The following is a 13,216-nucleotide window of genomic DNA, read 5'->3' on the forward strand; positions in this document are numbered from 1 at the left end:
GTATTACATTAGTCTTTATGTCATCATTACATGTCACTGCACCTCTCAGATCTGCAGCGTTGGTATAAAAGCAAAGGCTTTCCTAAATGCAGAGATTACCAGTATTACATGTCCTTGTACCTCTCAGATACACAGCTTTGCTATAAAAGCACAGTGTGTCCGGAGACCCTCCTCAGCCACATGGTTAATGGTGGCCGTGGCACTGAAGGGTTTAATCCCATGCTGCAGCACCATCATTTAAAAGGAACAATAGGCACTATGCACTGTAAATGACTAAATGTATGTTTAATGATGTGTTTTAACATGTCATATTTAGTTCTGCATATACAGTTATAGAACTGCATGTTTTATAATGTATTTGTACCCAAGATGCTCTTAGTGAGTGTTTATAGTACACCCTGACATAGGAAGTCATATGTAACCTCCAGGTGTGATCACACCTATTGATGCTGGTCAGGGCACCGCAGATAATGGGGGTCATTCTGAGTTGACTGCTAGCAGAAAATGTTCTCTGCGCAGCGATGAAGCAAAAAACCGGCACTTCTGCGCATGTGGCGCAATGCGCGTCGTACTTTCACAACGGCCGATGCAGTTTTACACAAGGTCTAGCGAAGCTTTTCTGTGGCCCTGCTTGCCGCAGAGTGATTGACAGGAAGAGGGCGTTTCTGGGTGTTATATGACCGTTTTCAGGGAGTGTTTGAAAAAACGCAGGCGTGCCAGGGTAAACGCAGGCGTGGCTGGGCGAACGCTGGGCGAGTGTGTGACGTCAAAACAGGAACTGAACAGTCTGAAGTGATCGCAAGCGCTGAGTAGGTCTGGAGCTACTCAGAAACTGCGCAATTTAATTTTGTAGCCGCTCTGCGATCCTTTCGTTCGCACTTCTGCTAAGCTAAAATACACTCCCAGTGGGCGGCGGCATAGCGTTTGCTAGGCTGCTAATAACAGCTAGCGAGCAATCAACTCGGAATGACCACCAATGTGCTTGAATTGTGAGTTCCTTAGGGAAATGTGTTGATAACGGATTTATTTGTTCCTCTATGTAACGTGTTAAATAGGGTTGAAAACAAATGTATTCCTGCCCAGATATATTGTATGAGGGGAAAAAGGAAATTGGAATGAAATCTGTATTTATTTATTGATGTAGTTGGTTTGATTGATATACGAACCTTAAATAGTACAGATGGCGCTCATCTAATGCGGCTCCATCGCAAACGTGCACTCCCATCATGGCTAGGCGATCCGGAGCCTAGCTACACTACGGGAGTGCACAGAGATGTTCCCATTGCAGTGAATGGGGGCGTGTGCGCGTCTCACACCCACGTGCATCCCAAACACTGCAATAGGCGGGACTGGGTGGGCGCACTGCGGCGGAGACATGATTAGTGTGGCTCCATCTGTATATGCAGGAAAAGGATGAGGAACATTTGTTTGAGAAATCAAATACAAACCGTATTTTGAAGCCATGTGATAAATGTATCAGTGGCGAAGTGTAAACTCCCAGGTGGTAGGAATGGAGTTTGAATAACATCAAACGTTGTGTGTGACAGGAAGGAGGAAATTGCTTCATGCAGTCGTTATCTCCTTTTAAAATGTAATCTATTTATTTATATTCTGTAAGATATCCTGATTGGATGGAAAAGAACCCAGGGCGGAACAACCCCCTGAGGTACAGTGTGGTTTTACTGTATAAAAAGGGTCCTGCGAGCCTCAGTGTGTATTATACCATCTTCTGTCTGCTGTAACATCTTGCTGTATTACTGTCCACGTAGCAATAGGTTTTTTTTAAGACTTTTGAGTGAATAAACATCTTCTGCCTGAAGGCGACCGCTTCATCTTGTGACCAGCAGGGGTATGCCAAACATTGCCCCGTTCTCCCGCTGTTCAGGGTAACCCTAGCGTCTCCAAGGTCCGCCACCCGCCATCTACCGTGCTTGGGCAATCGACCAGTGGGGATCAGTCAACGCCACTCAGGTGTGGTAAGACAGCATGTAGATGCATACAGAGCAGGACCGTGGTTCCTGATGCCACGGGAAGGAGTCTGGTGGTGGAAGCATAGTACCCGCCCACTGCACAGTGGGTGGAGTAATAGGCTGTTACTGACGGGAAGCCGGAATCCCTTAATTGGCCAGGTCCACGTGACCTAAACCCATTCAGTGATCGTGGGACGCAGGTCGGTGAGGGCTTTGGAGGCGTCCGGTCACACATGGGCTTTACTAAACTCAGATTACCAGTATTACACGTCCTTGTACCTCTCAGATCTGCAGCCTTGGTAATAAAGCAAAGGCTTTCCAAAATGCAGGGATTACCAGTATTACATCATGTCCCTGTACCTTTCGGATCTGCAGCTTTGGTATAAAAGCACAAGCTTTAGTAAACACAGAGATTAGAAGATATTGCCGTCACCTTACAGGATGGACGTGTGCAGGAATACAGTGTATAATTGGTAGATCTGTGACAAATAATGGTCAGAAAACCACAGGCGGCACAAAGAGAAATCCCGGTGAAGATATTTATTGATTATAAACGTTTGGTGGAGCCATGGAAGTGAACAGGCAGAGGCAGCACCTCTCAAGGTCCAACATATAGCATATAAAATATCAACAAAATGCAAAATAAAAATAGATATTTTATATAGAAATGTAAAAGGACTTCATTGAAGAGAACATTAAGCTGGCAGGGAGGTAACAGGTTGCTTGTGCATGGCACATTCAGGCACTTTTCCTCATGAAGTATATGTATAGACAAGTGGGGGAGGGACAGACAGGAGCACTCACACTACACTGGCACACTCACACTCACCCAGGGAGGAGTAACAGGGAAGCAAGGCACTGGAGTAATAGCGCACAGCACAATAAGGCATCAGGAGCGGCCCCGGATACAAGCCAGCGTCAGGGCAATAGGGCACCACCTGTACAACATGAACCGTTGGGAATGAAGAAGACTCTTTGGAGAGGACAGAATGATGCGACGGCGGAGACACCCAGAGCGCTGACGTTATGGGGACGGTCTCAGCTACTGAGGAACATGTGCAGGTTAGTGAGCGGGAGAAGCCGATGACGCCTCAGTAGTCGGGGGTGGTAGGTAATATTAATGGCGTGGCAGGGGGGGTGTTAGGCAGCTCAGTTCTGTGAATCCTCTCGTAGCTCCGATGGCAGAAACTTATATTGCTGCTGTCTGATCATGGCCAGCTTCTTCCGAGCCTCTTCCAGCTCGCGCTCCTTCCGTAACATTTCTTCCTGAGCCGCGATGATCTGCAGAACAGAAGCGTCATAGCCTCATACACAAAATAACGGTGTCCGTGTCATATCTGCTCATATGCCGGATAACGCCCGGCTCCTGGCACCACCAGTGTGTGCGTCCTCTTACACGCCATCCGTGTCTGGGAGGACACACACATGGAGATCAGCAGTGCGACATATGAAGACATGTGCCAGGGACCCCTGATATGAAGAGAATGACGTCTCACCTGTGCGATGCCGCCCACCATCTTCTCCTTCACCACCACAGTCTCGTCATGTTCTTGGAATGCAGCGGCTTTTTGTGCAGCCTTCACCAGGTTGTCGGACGCTCTTTTCACGGCATTCCCGGCCACCTGCAGAGACACAAAGCATTATGTGAGCTCTGCGCACGGCCTGACTGGGCGACACAGCTAGGGCACTGTCCTCCCACCACCAACCTGTAGTCGCTTCATAGCTTCGGAATCGTGGTCAGCTTTCACCTTGCAGGCTACAAGAAGCTGGGCAGTAGAGGCAGCCACCTGCTTTGCCGAGGATATCAGCTTCTCCTCGCTGGCGTGACCTTGGACTGCAGAATTGGCGGCTTCACACAAATTGCTGGTTGCGGCAGCTACCATACGGGCCTGTGGACAGAAAGCAGTAGTAGATATTCTGTATGCATCACCTCTCTTCTCCATACACTAAGCAACCCTCGTGTACTCACAGCTGATATCAGCCCCTGGGACCACTGGCCATCGTCCACAGCGTTGGCTGGAATTGCTCCCACCTGCAGATAGAAGAGACACATGAGGCTGAGAATGAGGGGACACTGAGGAGAACGCGGTTACAGATGACCCATCCATGGTACTCACCTTGCCCTGGGCGACCAGCTCTCTCTGAGCAGCTGATGCGGCTTTCACAAGGGCGCTGGTAGCAGCTGCAATGGACTTTGCCGCCTCTAAGATCTGCTCCTCGAAGTTCAAGCTCTCATCTGCCTGCTGTGAGGAGAGACGGATGCCAGGTAAGCACATGACGCGCCATAGAAGACTGGCCAAAACCTTCAACCACTGCACTTCTATATAGATGATGCCAAGCAAGCCGCCCTAACCTGACCCAATGGCATGCGGTTATCATAGATTCCCTGCCTTTGGTTGCCACAGTGCCGGCAAGCTTACCCTACCGGCCGGCAATCAAATCATAATACACCAGCGCATCACTGACGTCGTGGAGAGGAGTTAGCTCAGCGTCCCCAAATTCAGTGTCTTGGTTTAGTTATGGGATGTATCGGCAGGGGAGGACCAATAGAAGGGAGTAACACCACCCTACCATTTTCCTTACACAACATAGTCTCCAGTATTTGGGAACAACGTCCACTGGAACCAGGTTGGCAAGGAGGAAATTCTACGCAATTCAAAATGGAAAAAAGGGACTGGTAGTGATGGAGGGGTGGGGGTCTAGCTGGCAGTAGAAGTGGTGGTTTTACCTTAGGTTTGGCAGAGGGATAACTAGTAAAAAGGGACTGGTAGTGACGATGTGGGGGTGTCTAGCCGACAGTAGAAGTGGTGGTCTTACCTTGGGTTTGGCGCGGGGTTTCAGCTGCTCTAATTTTTTGGCTGCTGCCTCTATAGCTGCCGCAGCTCCCAACAACTCATTCTCCGCAATGACTGTGGGGTCTTCTGGGTCCACCCATTCTGTACCTAGGTGTAACAAGGGGTCACAGAGAAAATAGAACAGAGGATCATTTCCTGTAACATGGAGACCAGGGGTATACAGCACGGTGACAGGAGCTTTACTCTACCTCCTTATACCCCCTCATTCTCTGCCTTCGGTATTTTTCTTATAAAGCAGCAAAGCACAGATCAATGAGCACAGAAGACGGAGAAGAACACTGGTGTCCAGTGTCCCCTATGTCCTCTCATTCATCCTGCAGTATTGGGGGCACTGGGCACGCCGGCTACATCCCACATCTGTCCCTGAGGAAGGATGAGCACAGCATCTTATCTACACAGCTGGAATGTCTGGATGTAAAAGGATGGGATCTGTAGAACTATGTGTCCGTGAATCCAGCTCAGAAGGTACCCACCCACCAGATACTGGATTCCTGGCAAATTACCAGACAACTCCACCTGACAACAATCTCCCATCTTTTGTAGATAATGTAAAGAACCAACAGGTCATTCTTCCTGTGCAGATTCCCATCCTACAGACACAGGTCCTCAGTGCCCTAATACCACTCAGAGTGTGAAGGAGACATTCTTAACATGGAACCTTATTCCGGACTAAGATCGGGATTCCACTGTCACATGGAGCTTCCAGATCTGTACTCATGGGAAATGAGGAGATCTGCAGGACAGTCCCAGCTCAGGAACCTGCAGAGAATCCCAGGAAAGGAACTTTAACTCTACTCAGTCCAACAGTTACAAAGGAAGGTGCAGGAGGCAACCAGGCTAAGAACTCAAGGAACCATAGGGCAGATGTATGGAGGATGCACATAAATATAAACTGAAAGAGCTGAGCATTAAACCCCCCTCCAGACCCTTAGGCAGGAACAGAGGTAGCCGGTCTAGCTGAAAAGAAGAGATGGGAATTCCCTTTGCTTCCTACCAGTAGATGCAGATCTTCCAAGCTTCAGCATCAGACAGTAAAGCCCAATGACCTAGAGATGGGGTCTTGGAAGCAAGTGCCAGGCTGGGTTCTCTGCCATGTACAAAAACAAGCTGGCCAGTACTGTGGTAGCAGAGTCACCTGAACCCTCTTACCCTTGTGAGTACCTGCAGGAGCATCACTACTACTGGGAACAGGTAAATCAGATAGAAGTGCGACATGGCATGGCTTCTACCAGAGATAACTGCAGATCCTTTGTCAAAGACCATGCATGTTGCACCGCATGGTTTGATGGTGATGTCATGCAGGCATATGGTTTTTCCCTTAAGTCCACAATCTACGGAAAAGCCTCTGCATGAAGGAACCATTCCAGGAGCGAGTGTATGCCTGCTATGGAAATCTGCTGCCCAGTTCTCCACCTGATATGACAACTGCTGCGATGGTAAAATTACACTTATGTAAAAAGGACACTGTCTGGGTCACTACATCGGTACAAGCCGAGGTGCAGGATTAGAGACGGGCCGGGGGCCCTCGAGTCATCACACTGCTGAAATCCTTGGTGGTGGTTATCTGAATCCTATCCATGCAGCAGGATACCTGACCCAAGCCCTCTACCCACCATTCCCAGCCTGGACTACAGCTGGTTTGTCAGTGGCTGTGATGAACGAACCAGAAGGGACAAGATGCTCCCTGAGGATCCTGGACTACGGGCAGAGGTGGGCGGCTCTGGGCACAAGGCATTTTGGAGTGAGATCTGGAGCAGACTAGAAGCTTTGCCACCGTCTCTCCTCCAGGCTGGAAACAGGATGTACTCTCCGTCCGATAGAAAGAAATGGAGGAAACAGCAGCAGCTGCACAACCCATGAGGATACAAGAGACATGGGAAAGGGAGGAAGCCACAGAAAATAGGATTTTGGTACTTACCAGGTAAATCCTTTTCTTTGAATCCATAGGGGGCACTGGAGTACTCTTGGGATATGGACGGCTTAGCAGAAACAAATGCACTGAATATTTAAATTTAGAACTCTCCACCCCTCCATATCCCAGAGTACCTCAGTGTACGACCTCAGTGTTTTTTTACTGAGCGAACAGGAGCTATAGAGGTTGACAATGGAGAATTCCTATAACATAACGGACAACAATAAAGTTGACACATAACGTTACTGACAACTAAACAGTTGACACCATAACCGATAGAACTTTATAATTTGAACCAATCGGTGAAAATGTGTTACCATAAGCTCCTCTGAGCTTAATACAACCCAAGTAAAACTGCTCTGGGTGGGCGTCCAGTGCCCCCTATGGATTCAAAGAAAAGGATTTACCTGGTAAGTACCAAAATCCTATTTTCTTTTTCATCCACTAGGGGTCACTGGAGTACTCTTGGGACGTACCAAAGCTTCCCTCGTGGGCGGGAGAGCTGTTTGACACCTGTAACAGTAGGCGGCCAAAGCTAGATGCTGATGCCGCAAACGTTTCAAACTTGTAAACGCGCACAAACGTGTGCACTGAAGACCATGTAGCCGCGTCATAGAAGCTCCACGACCAGCTGGTCATGACGTTCCCACAGAACCTGTGGAATGAGCTATTACTGACGTAGGCGACTGTAACTTAGCCTTAATGTAAGCCTGACGTGTAGTCAGTTTTATCCAATTGGATAATGTCTGCTGAGAAGCTGGCTAACCCCACTTGGCAGCATCATAGAGAACAAAACGTATCCGTATTACGAACTGTAGACGTTCGGGACATATAAACGCGTAATGCGCGTACCACATTCAGAATTCTAGAATGTGCTGTCAACACAGGAACCACTATTGGTTTATTGATGTGAAAAATGACACAAGCTTTGGTAAGAAATCGGAATTCGTCCGAAGTTCCGCTCTGTCATCAGGAAACCCAAATACGGTGGCTTGCAATACAAGGCCCCCAAATTTGAAAAACGCCTTGCCGAAGCTAAGGCTAGAAGAAAAAAACGTTTTCCAAGTGAGAAACTTAATTCCCACTTGTTGTAAGGGTTCAAAACATGAAAACTGTAAGAAATCTGAACCCAGCTTCAAGTCGCATGGCGCTGTAGGTGGTATAAATGGAGGCTGCACTCTGAAGACACCCCGTAGAAAGGTGTGTACCGACGGCAATAGAGCCAATCGTCTTTGAAAATAAATTGACAACACAGATACCTGCACCCTCAGTGTAGATAAACGCAGTTCTCCATCCCACACCGTCTGTAAAATAACAGAATACGGGTAACTTAAAAGATGATGTCGGAAACTTCAGAGCTTCACACCAACCTATATAGGCACGCCAAATTCTGTAATAATGAGCTGCCGTAACCGGCTTCCTAGCTCGTAACATGGTTGGTATAACCGATACTGTAATGCCCTCTTTCTTTCCTTAAGAGGACGGTCTCAACCGCAGCCGCGGTAAATAGGGGTAAAAGAACAGTCCCTGTTGTAACAGGTTGGACGTAGTATGAGCGGCCAAGGATCGTGTGCGAGTATTCCCTGGAGATGCGAGAAGCAAGCTCTCCGAAACCCATGAGATATCACTAGTATGACTGTGACGAACTGTCTTATGATCCGTTTTAGCAACTGAGAGAGCAGCGGAAAACGGTGGACCCAGATACACGAGGCTGTACGACCACGCGAATGTGAGAGCCTCCACCGCCACTGCCCTTGGGATCTGTCGTTCTGTACACATACTGAGCGTTTGTAATTGTGGCGAGATGCCATCCTGTCCACCTGAGGGTAACCCCACCTGTGGACCCACATGTGAAACACCTCTGGATTTAATGCCCAGTCTCCTGGATGAAAAACCCCAACGGCTGAGATCATCTGTCTAACAGATGTCCACTCCCGGAATGAACCCAGTCAACAATATCACCTTGTGGTATCCTGGGCAATTGAGGAATCGAGCTACTTCCCGCATTGCCATGCGGCTTCTCGTTCCTCCCTGTTTGTTGGGCCTGCGACTGCCGTCGCGTTGTGTGACTGCACTTGGATAGTGTGAGTTCGAAGCATGTAGTGCATAGTAAATTGCACGGAGTTCCAGGACATTATAGACAGCAATCAGTCGTGATCCGTTTAGAAACCCTGTTTGAAACTACAACTCCCCAACCTTAGAGACTCTCGCCCAGAGTAGAGACACCCTCGCCCCCCTGTGGGAACCGCGAGTGAAAACCTCCGACCTGAAGCGCCTCGAAAGGCCATCATTGTTTCTAATAGACGAATACACCAATGTACCGATAGTGTTTTTGAGCACTAATTTGTACCAGATGGCGTATAATTTGTACTTTCTGGTGTAGTAGGTAAATCTTTGAGTTACCGTATGTGTAATCATACCTAGGAATTGAAATCGTTGACGGAATTGAAATCGTTGAACTTGACACTGCAACCGTGGTGTATGTTAGCAGCGCAAGTAGGAGGAGCATTTGTTGAAACAGAGCTCTTATGAGTAGATCGTCTTAGAATGGAACGATTGTCACTGCCAGGGATCTGAGATGAGGTATTATCACAAACATCACTTTGGTGAATACCCGAGGCACTGACAAGAGGGCAACCGGTAGAACCTGAAACGGTTAATGGTAGTGGCGTATTGCAAACCGCAACAACCTGTGATGAGGTGACCAAACCGGAATGGGTAAATACGCATTCTGGAGATCAAGCGACCGAGGCAGTCTTGTCTTTTAAGGAAATAAGACCTGCTGAAACCCGCAGAGACTGAATGGCAACCTGGCAAAATGCCTTATTTTGAGTGGATGGCTGGAAACCCGGCCAATGTAACGTGTAAAGGCGCGTTTCCACAATTGGAAATGCGAGATAGGCTGAGAGCCCGTCAAGCCACTGGCTTGTTGTGACTTTAGCGCCCTGGCGTTACAAGGCGTGACTGCTTTTTGTACCACAGTCTTGAAAAGACTGAAGTCTAAAGGCTTTAACCGCCGGACCCGAGTATTTCTAATATCGGAGGAGGCAATTTTGTCAAATTTAGGACCAAACAACTTCTGGTCTTGTAATGCTGAACTAGCGACGATGAGAAACGAGAAGCAAGGTAACAGGCGGCAGCAGACGCTGTACAGAGATACTCAGCAGCTTCTCATGATGATAAATATAAAGTGATCGTCATTGTTTCCATACACTGAGCGCCCTAGTGACCCAAATGTATCTTGGGTCTTTATAAGGTTTGGCACCGACGAATTCCCCAATGGAGAATTCTCCAATGTAGAAGTCACTGTGTGGAACCGGGTAAATAGTCTTATTAGTAAGATATCCTAAGTAAGAAAACCCCTTAAAGATCCGTCGTTTAGCAAATACGACGGATGAAATGTTAGAGGCTCCTTATTCTCTGTAAATTTCAGAGACTGACTCACTGGTCATTAGCAATGTATGGTTGTCAAAACCCTCCCTATCTGACTGTCTAATGTGCCCTCCTCACTCGTATTTAGCGCTGTGAGGTTTGACATAGAATTGTCAGGTCTGCAACATAGAAGAAATGTGTAAATTATAAGATCAGTTAAATTAACACCCTCCGTAAAAATTTGCGGAGTAACTTTTGAGACTCTGATCTTACCGCTCCTGTCGAGCAGCGTCAATTTGAATTGCCAATGCTTAACATAGGATCTGGGATCCTGAAAACCTACAAAACATAGTGAACATGTGGTAGATTTATGTCTAGACAATGTTTAAAAGTATTTTTAGTCTGCGCTGGAGCCTTACTCCTTATGCAGACAGACAACACCATAGGCAACGGACAGACACTTGCACGACTTAGTAAAATTATTATCTTAAGGTGTGTAATATATATCTATTTATTTATGGCTGAAATACAGTTCACATGGGCAGCCTATGTGAAACCTGAACCAAAATTCCCACTAACACCCCTGCGCCTCCGGTGGCGCAGAGATGTAGGGCAGGAATGTTCCGGAATTACAAACTGGAAACAGGAAGCATGGTTAAAATGGCCCCCATGCCATGCTGACCCTGATAATCACAGAACAAGTTACAATTGCTTCAGTGTTAATATAGCCTATTATACAGTGATAATCACAGGCAGAGTACAACACATGCTGTAGTGTGAATATATATAGGCTCAGTAGCCTATTATACAGTGATAATCACAGACATTAATATAGGCTCAATAGCCTATTATACAGTGAAACTCACATATAGACTCAATATCACAGGTGTTAATATAGGCTCAATAGCCTATTATACAGTGAAAATCACAGGGCATGTTACAATACATGCCTCCAGTGTTAATATAGGCTCAATAGCCTATTATACAGTGAAAATCACCGTCATTAATATAGGCTCAATAGCCTATTATACAGTGATAAACCCCGTCATTAATATAGGCTCAATAGCCTATATCAGTAATATAGGCTCAATAGCCTATTATACAGTGTAAATCACAGGTCATAATCACAGGCAGGCCACCATACCCATCCAATATTAATATATATAGTTTATATACATAAACTGTGCCTGCTGTTTATATATGTCCTTTACATACCCTTGCCGCTGTAATCCGCCAGATTCCACCCCCCCTTCCCCCCGTACTCCCTGTAACGCTGTGTCTCAGCGGGGAGCCCGGGAAGACTTGCAGGGAGGCCTTCTTGCCGAGCAGCGGAGGTCGCCTGAGCGGCACGTTGTCACCCTCTCAGCGCTGGCAACTGACGGAGCGTCTGCGGGTGGACGGTGATGGGCGGCCGGACGGAGCGGTTGGGGCGGCCGGAAGGAGCGGCTGGGGCGGCCGGACGGAGCGGCTGGGGCGGCCGGACGGAGCGGCCGGACGGAGCGGCTGGGGCGGCCGGACGGAGCGTGTGGCGGGCGGATGTATGAGCGGCGGGAGCGGCATTACAATACTGACCCACACAGCGGGGCGGCAGCCTGCGCTGACCGCCCCGTTTCCCCAGCCTACCTTGTTGTAGAGAGGCTGCGCTCTGTATCTTCCGGTCATGGCTGCGATGGAGCTTCTATGTGTAAGCTCCGTCCAGCTCTCCAGGTCATGGCTGCGACGGGGCTTCTATGTGTAAGCTCCGTCCAGCTGTTGCAGGAGCAGTGGGCTGCCTGTGGCTGTGAGGGTGCTCTTTGTGAGGACCGACACGCCATGCGCTGCCCGTGCAGCGGCACTATCCCGGACCCATGTTTTTCCAGAAACTGGGAAGGGATGTGCTATTGTAAAAAGTTAAAAGTAAAAATGAAAAATTAATAAAATCTTCCACAAAGTGTGGGAACTTCCCACAAGCCATTGTTAGTGCTGTTAGCACAGAAAAAACACTGAGGTCGTACACTGAGGTACTCGGGGATATGGAGGGGTGGAGAGTTCTAAATTTAAATATTCAGTGCCTTTGTTTCTGCTAAGCCGTCCATATCCCAAGAGTACTCCAGTGACCCCTAGTGGATGAAAAAGAAAACCTACCATCCCAATACAGGGGAGCTGCTGCTCCTAAGAAATGGCTGCTGCGTCTTTTACTGGTTGGGGGCACGCCCAACTGTGTTGCCCAACCTGGGAGGAGGCGCTAAAGGGATGCCCGTTCCCCTAGGCCCCAGCACTATCGCCACTATCTGGCCCCATTATGCCATGTGTACCTAGAATGTGACTGTTAGGTAGACAGTGCTCCCATCCCGGTAGCTGGCTCCATTTACTGTGCTGCCACATCTCCAGTGAGTGGTCCAATGCTGATCCTGGTATGATGCCACTGGAGGCAAAAGGATGGCACTTATTACCTGTGGAAGCCACTTATTATTATTACTACCTGTAATGGCCACTTATTGCCTGTGGTGGCAGTGCCCGGGTCCCCCCCCACCCCCCAGTGGTATTAACCACTACAGTCTGCTCCAGGCATCCCTAAGAGAGGCTGAGTGATGCCGATGGAAGTAGATAACAATAAACCTTTATTAATATCCAACACCGGTTCTAGGGGGGACTGTAAATCACTGAACTCCCAATCTGCCATCGGAGGAATAAATGGGAGGCGTTTGCGCTATACAGGTGAATGCCCCAGCAGCCGTCACTACACTATACACTCCAGCGTATACAGTAAGTCCCATAGGATGAATGAGAACATATAATCAGCATACTGAGACATCTTCATGGGTTCTCTAGCTAAGAAACATACGAGTATAGCGCAGACTCACCAGACTGAGAGCGGGTCTCCTAGTTACAGGAGGAGTCTCAGCCATGCCCTAGCTTTTTCTAGTGGTAACTACTCACACCCCCTGCCTGGAAGATACCTTTCATTGCCTCAGCAGCCTGGATAAGCTCTGTTACTGAGCCGGCCACTTGCTTGGAGTACCCGGACAACTGGTGTTTTTGCTCCGGACTTGGCTTCTGAAGAATCTGTGGTACATAGGAGAATAATGGTGGAGTGAGGAGGTGAAACGTCTATGTGAGGAAGAAAA

General features: G+C 48.2%; 1 protein-coding gene across 2 annotated transcripts in view; it reads right to left on the reverse strand.

Moving 5' to 3' along the window:
• Positions 1-2,495: 2,495 nt before the first annotated feature.
• The window catches only part of TLN1 (talin 1), a 367,391-nt gene continuing 356,670 nt past the window's right edge, over positions 2,496-13,216 (reverse strand). For both annotated transcript variants that reach the window (XM_063957473.1, XM_063957472.1), the window contains 7 exons: positions 13,049-13,154; positions 4,788-4,912; positions 4,088-4,213; positions 3,940-4,002; positions 3,677-3,859; positions 3,467-3,592; positions 2,496-3,251 (listed from right to left, as the gene is read on the reverse strand). In XM_063957473.1, coding sequence (XP_063813543.1) covers positions 3,120-3,251; positions 3,467-3,592; positions 3,677-3,859; positions 3,940-4,002; positions 4,088-4,213; positions 4,788-4,912; positions 13,049-13,154 — 861 coding nt within the window. In that variant the 3' untranslated portion in view covers positions 2,496-3,119. The remainder of the gene's footprint in view (positions 3,252-3,466; positions 3,593-3,676; positions 3,860-3,939; positions 4,003-4,087; positions 4,214-4,787; positions 4,913-13,048; positions 13,155-13,216) is intronic.

Source organism: Pseudophryne corroboree, chromosome 1 (genome assembly GCF_028390025.1).
Source record: "Pseudophryne corroboree isolate aPseCor3 chromosome 1, aPseCor3.hap2, whole genome shotgun sequence".
NCBI lineage: Eukaryota > Metazoa > Chordata > Amphibia > Anura > Myobatrachidae > Pseudophryne > Pseudophryne corroboree.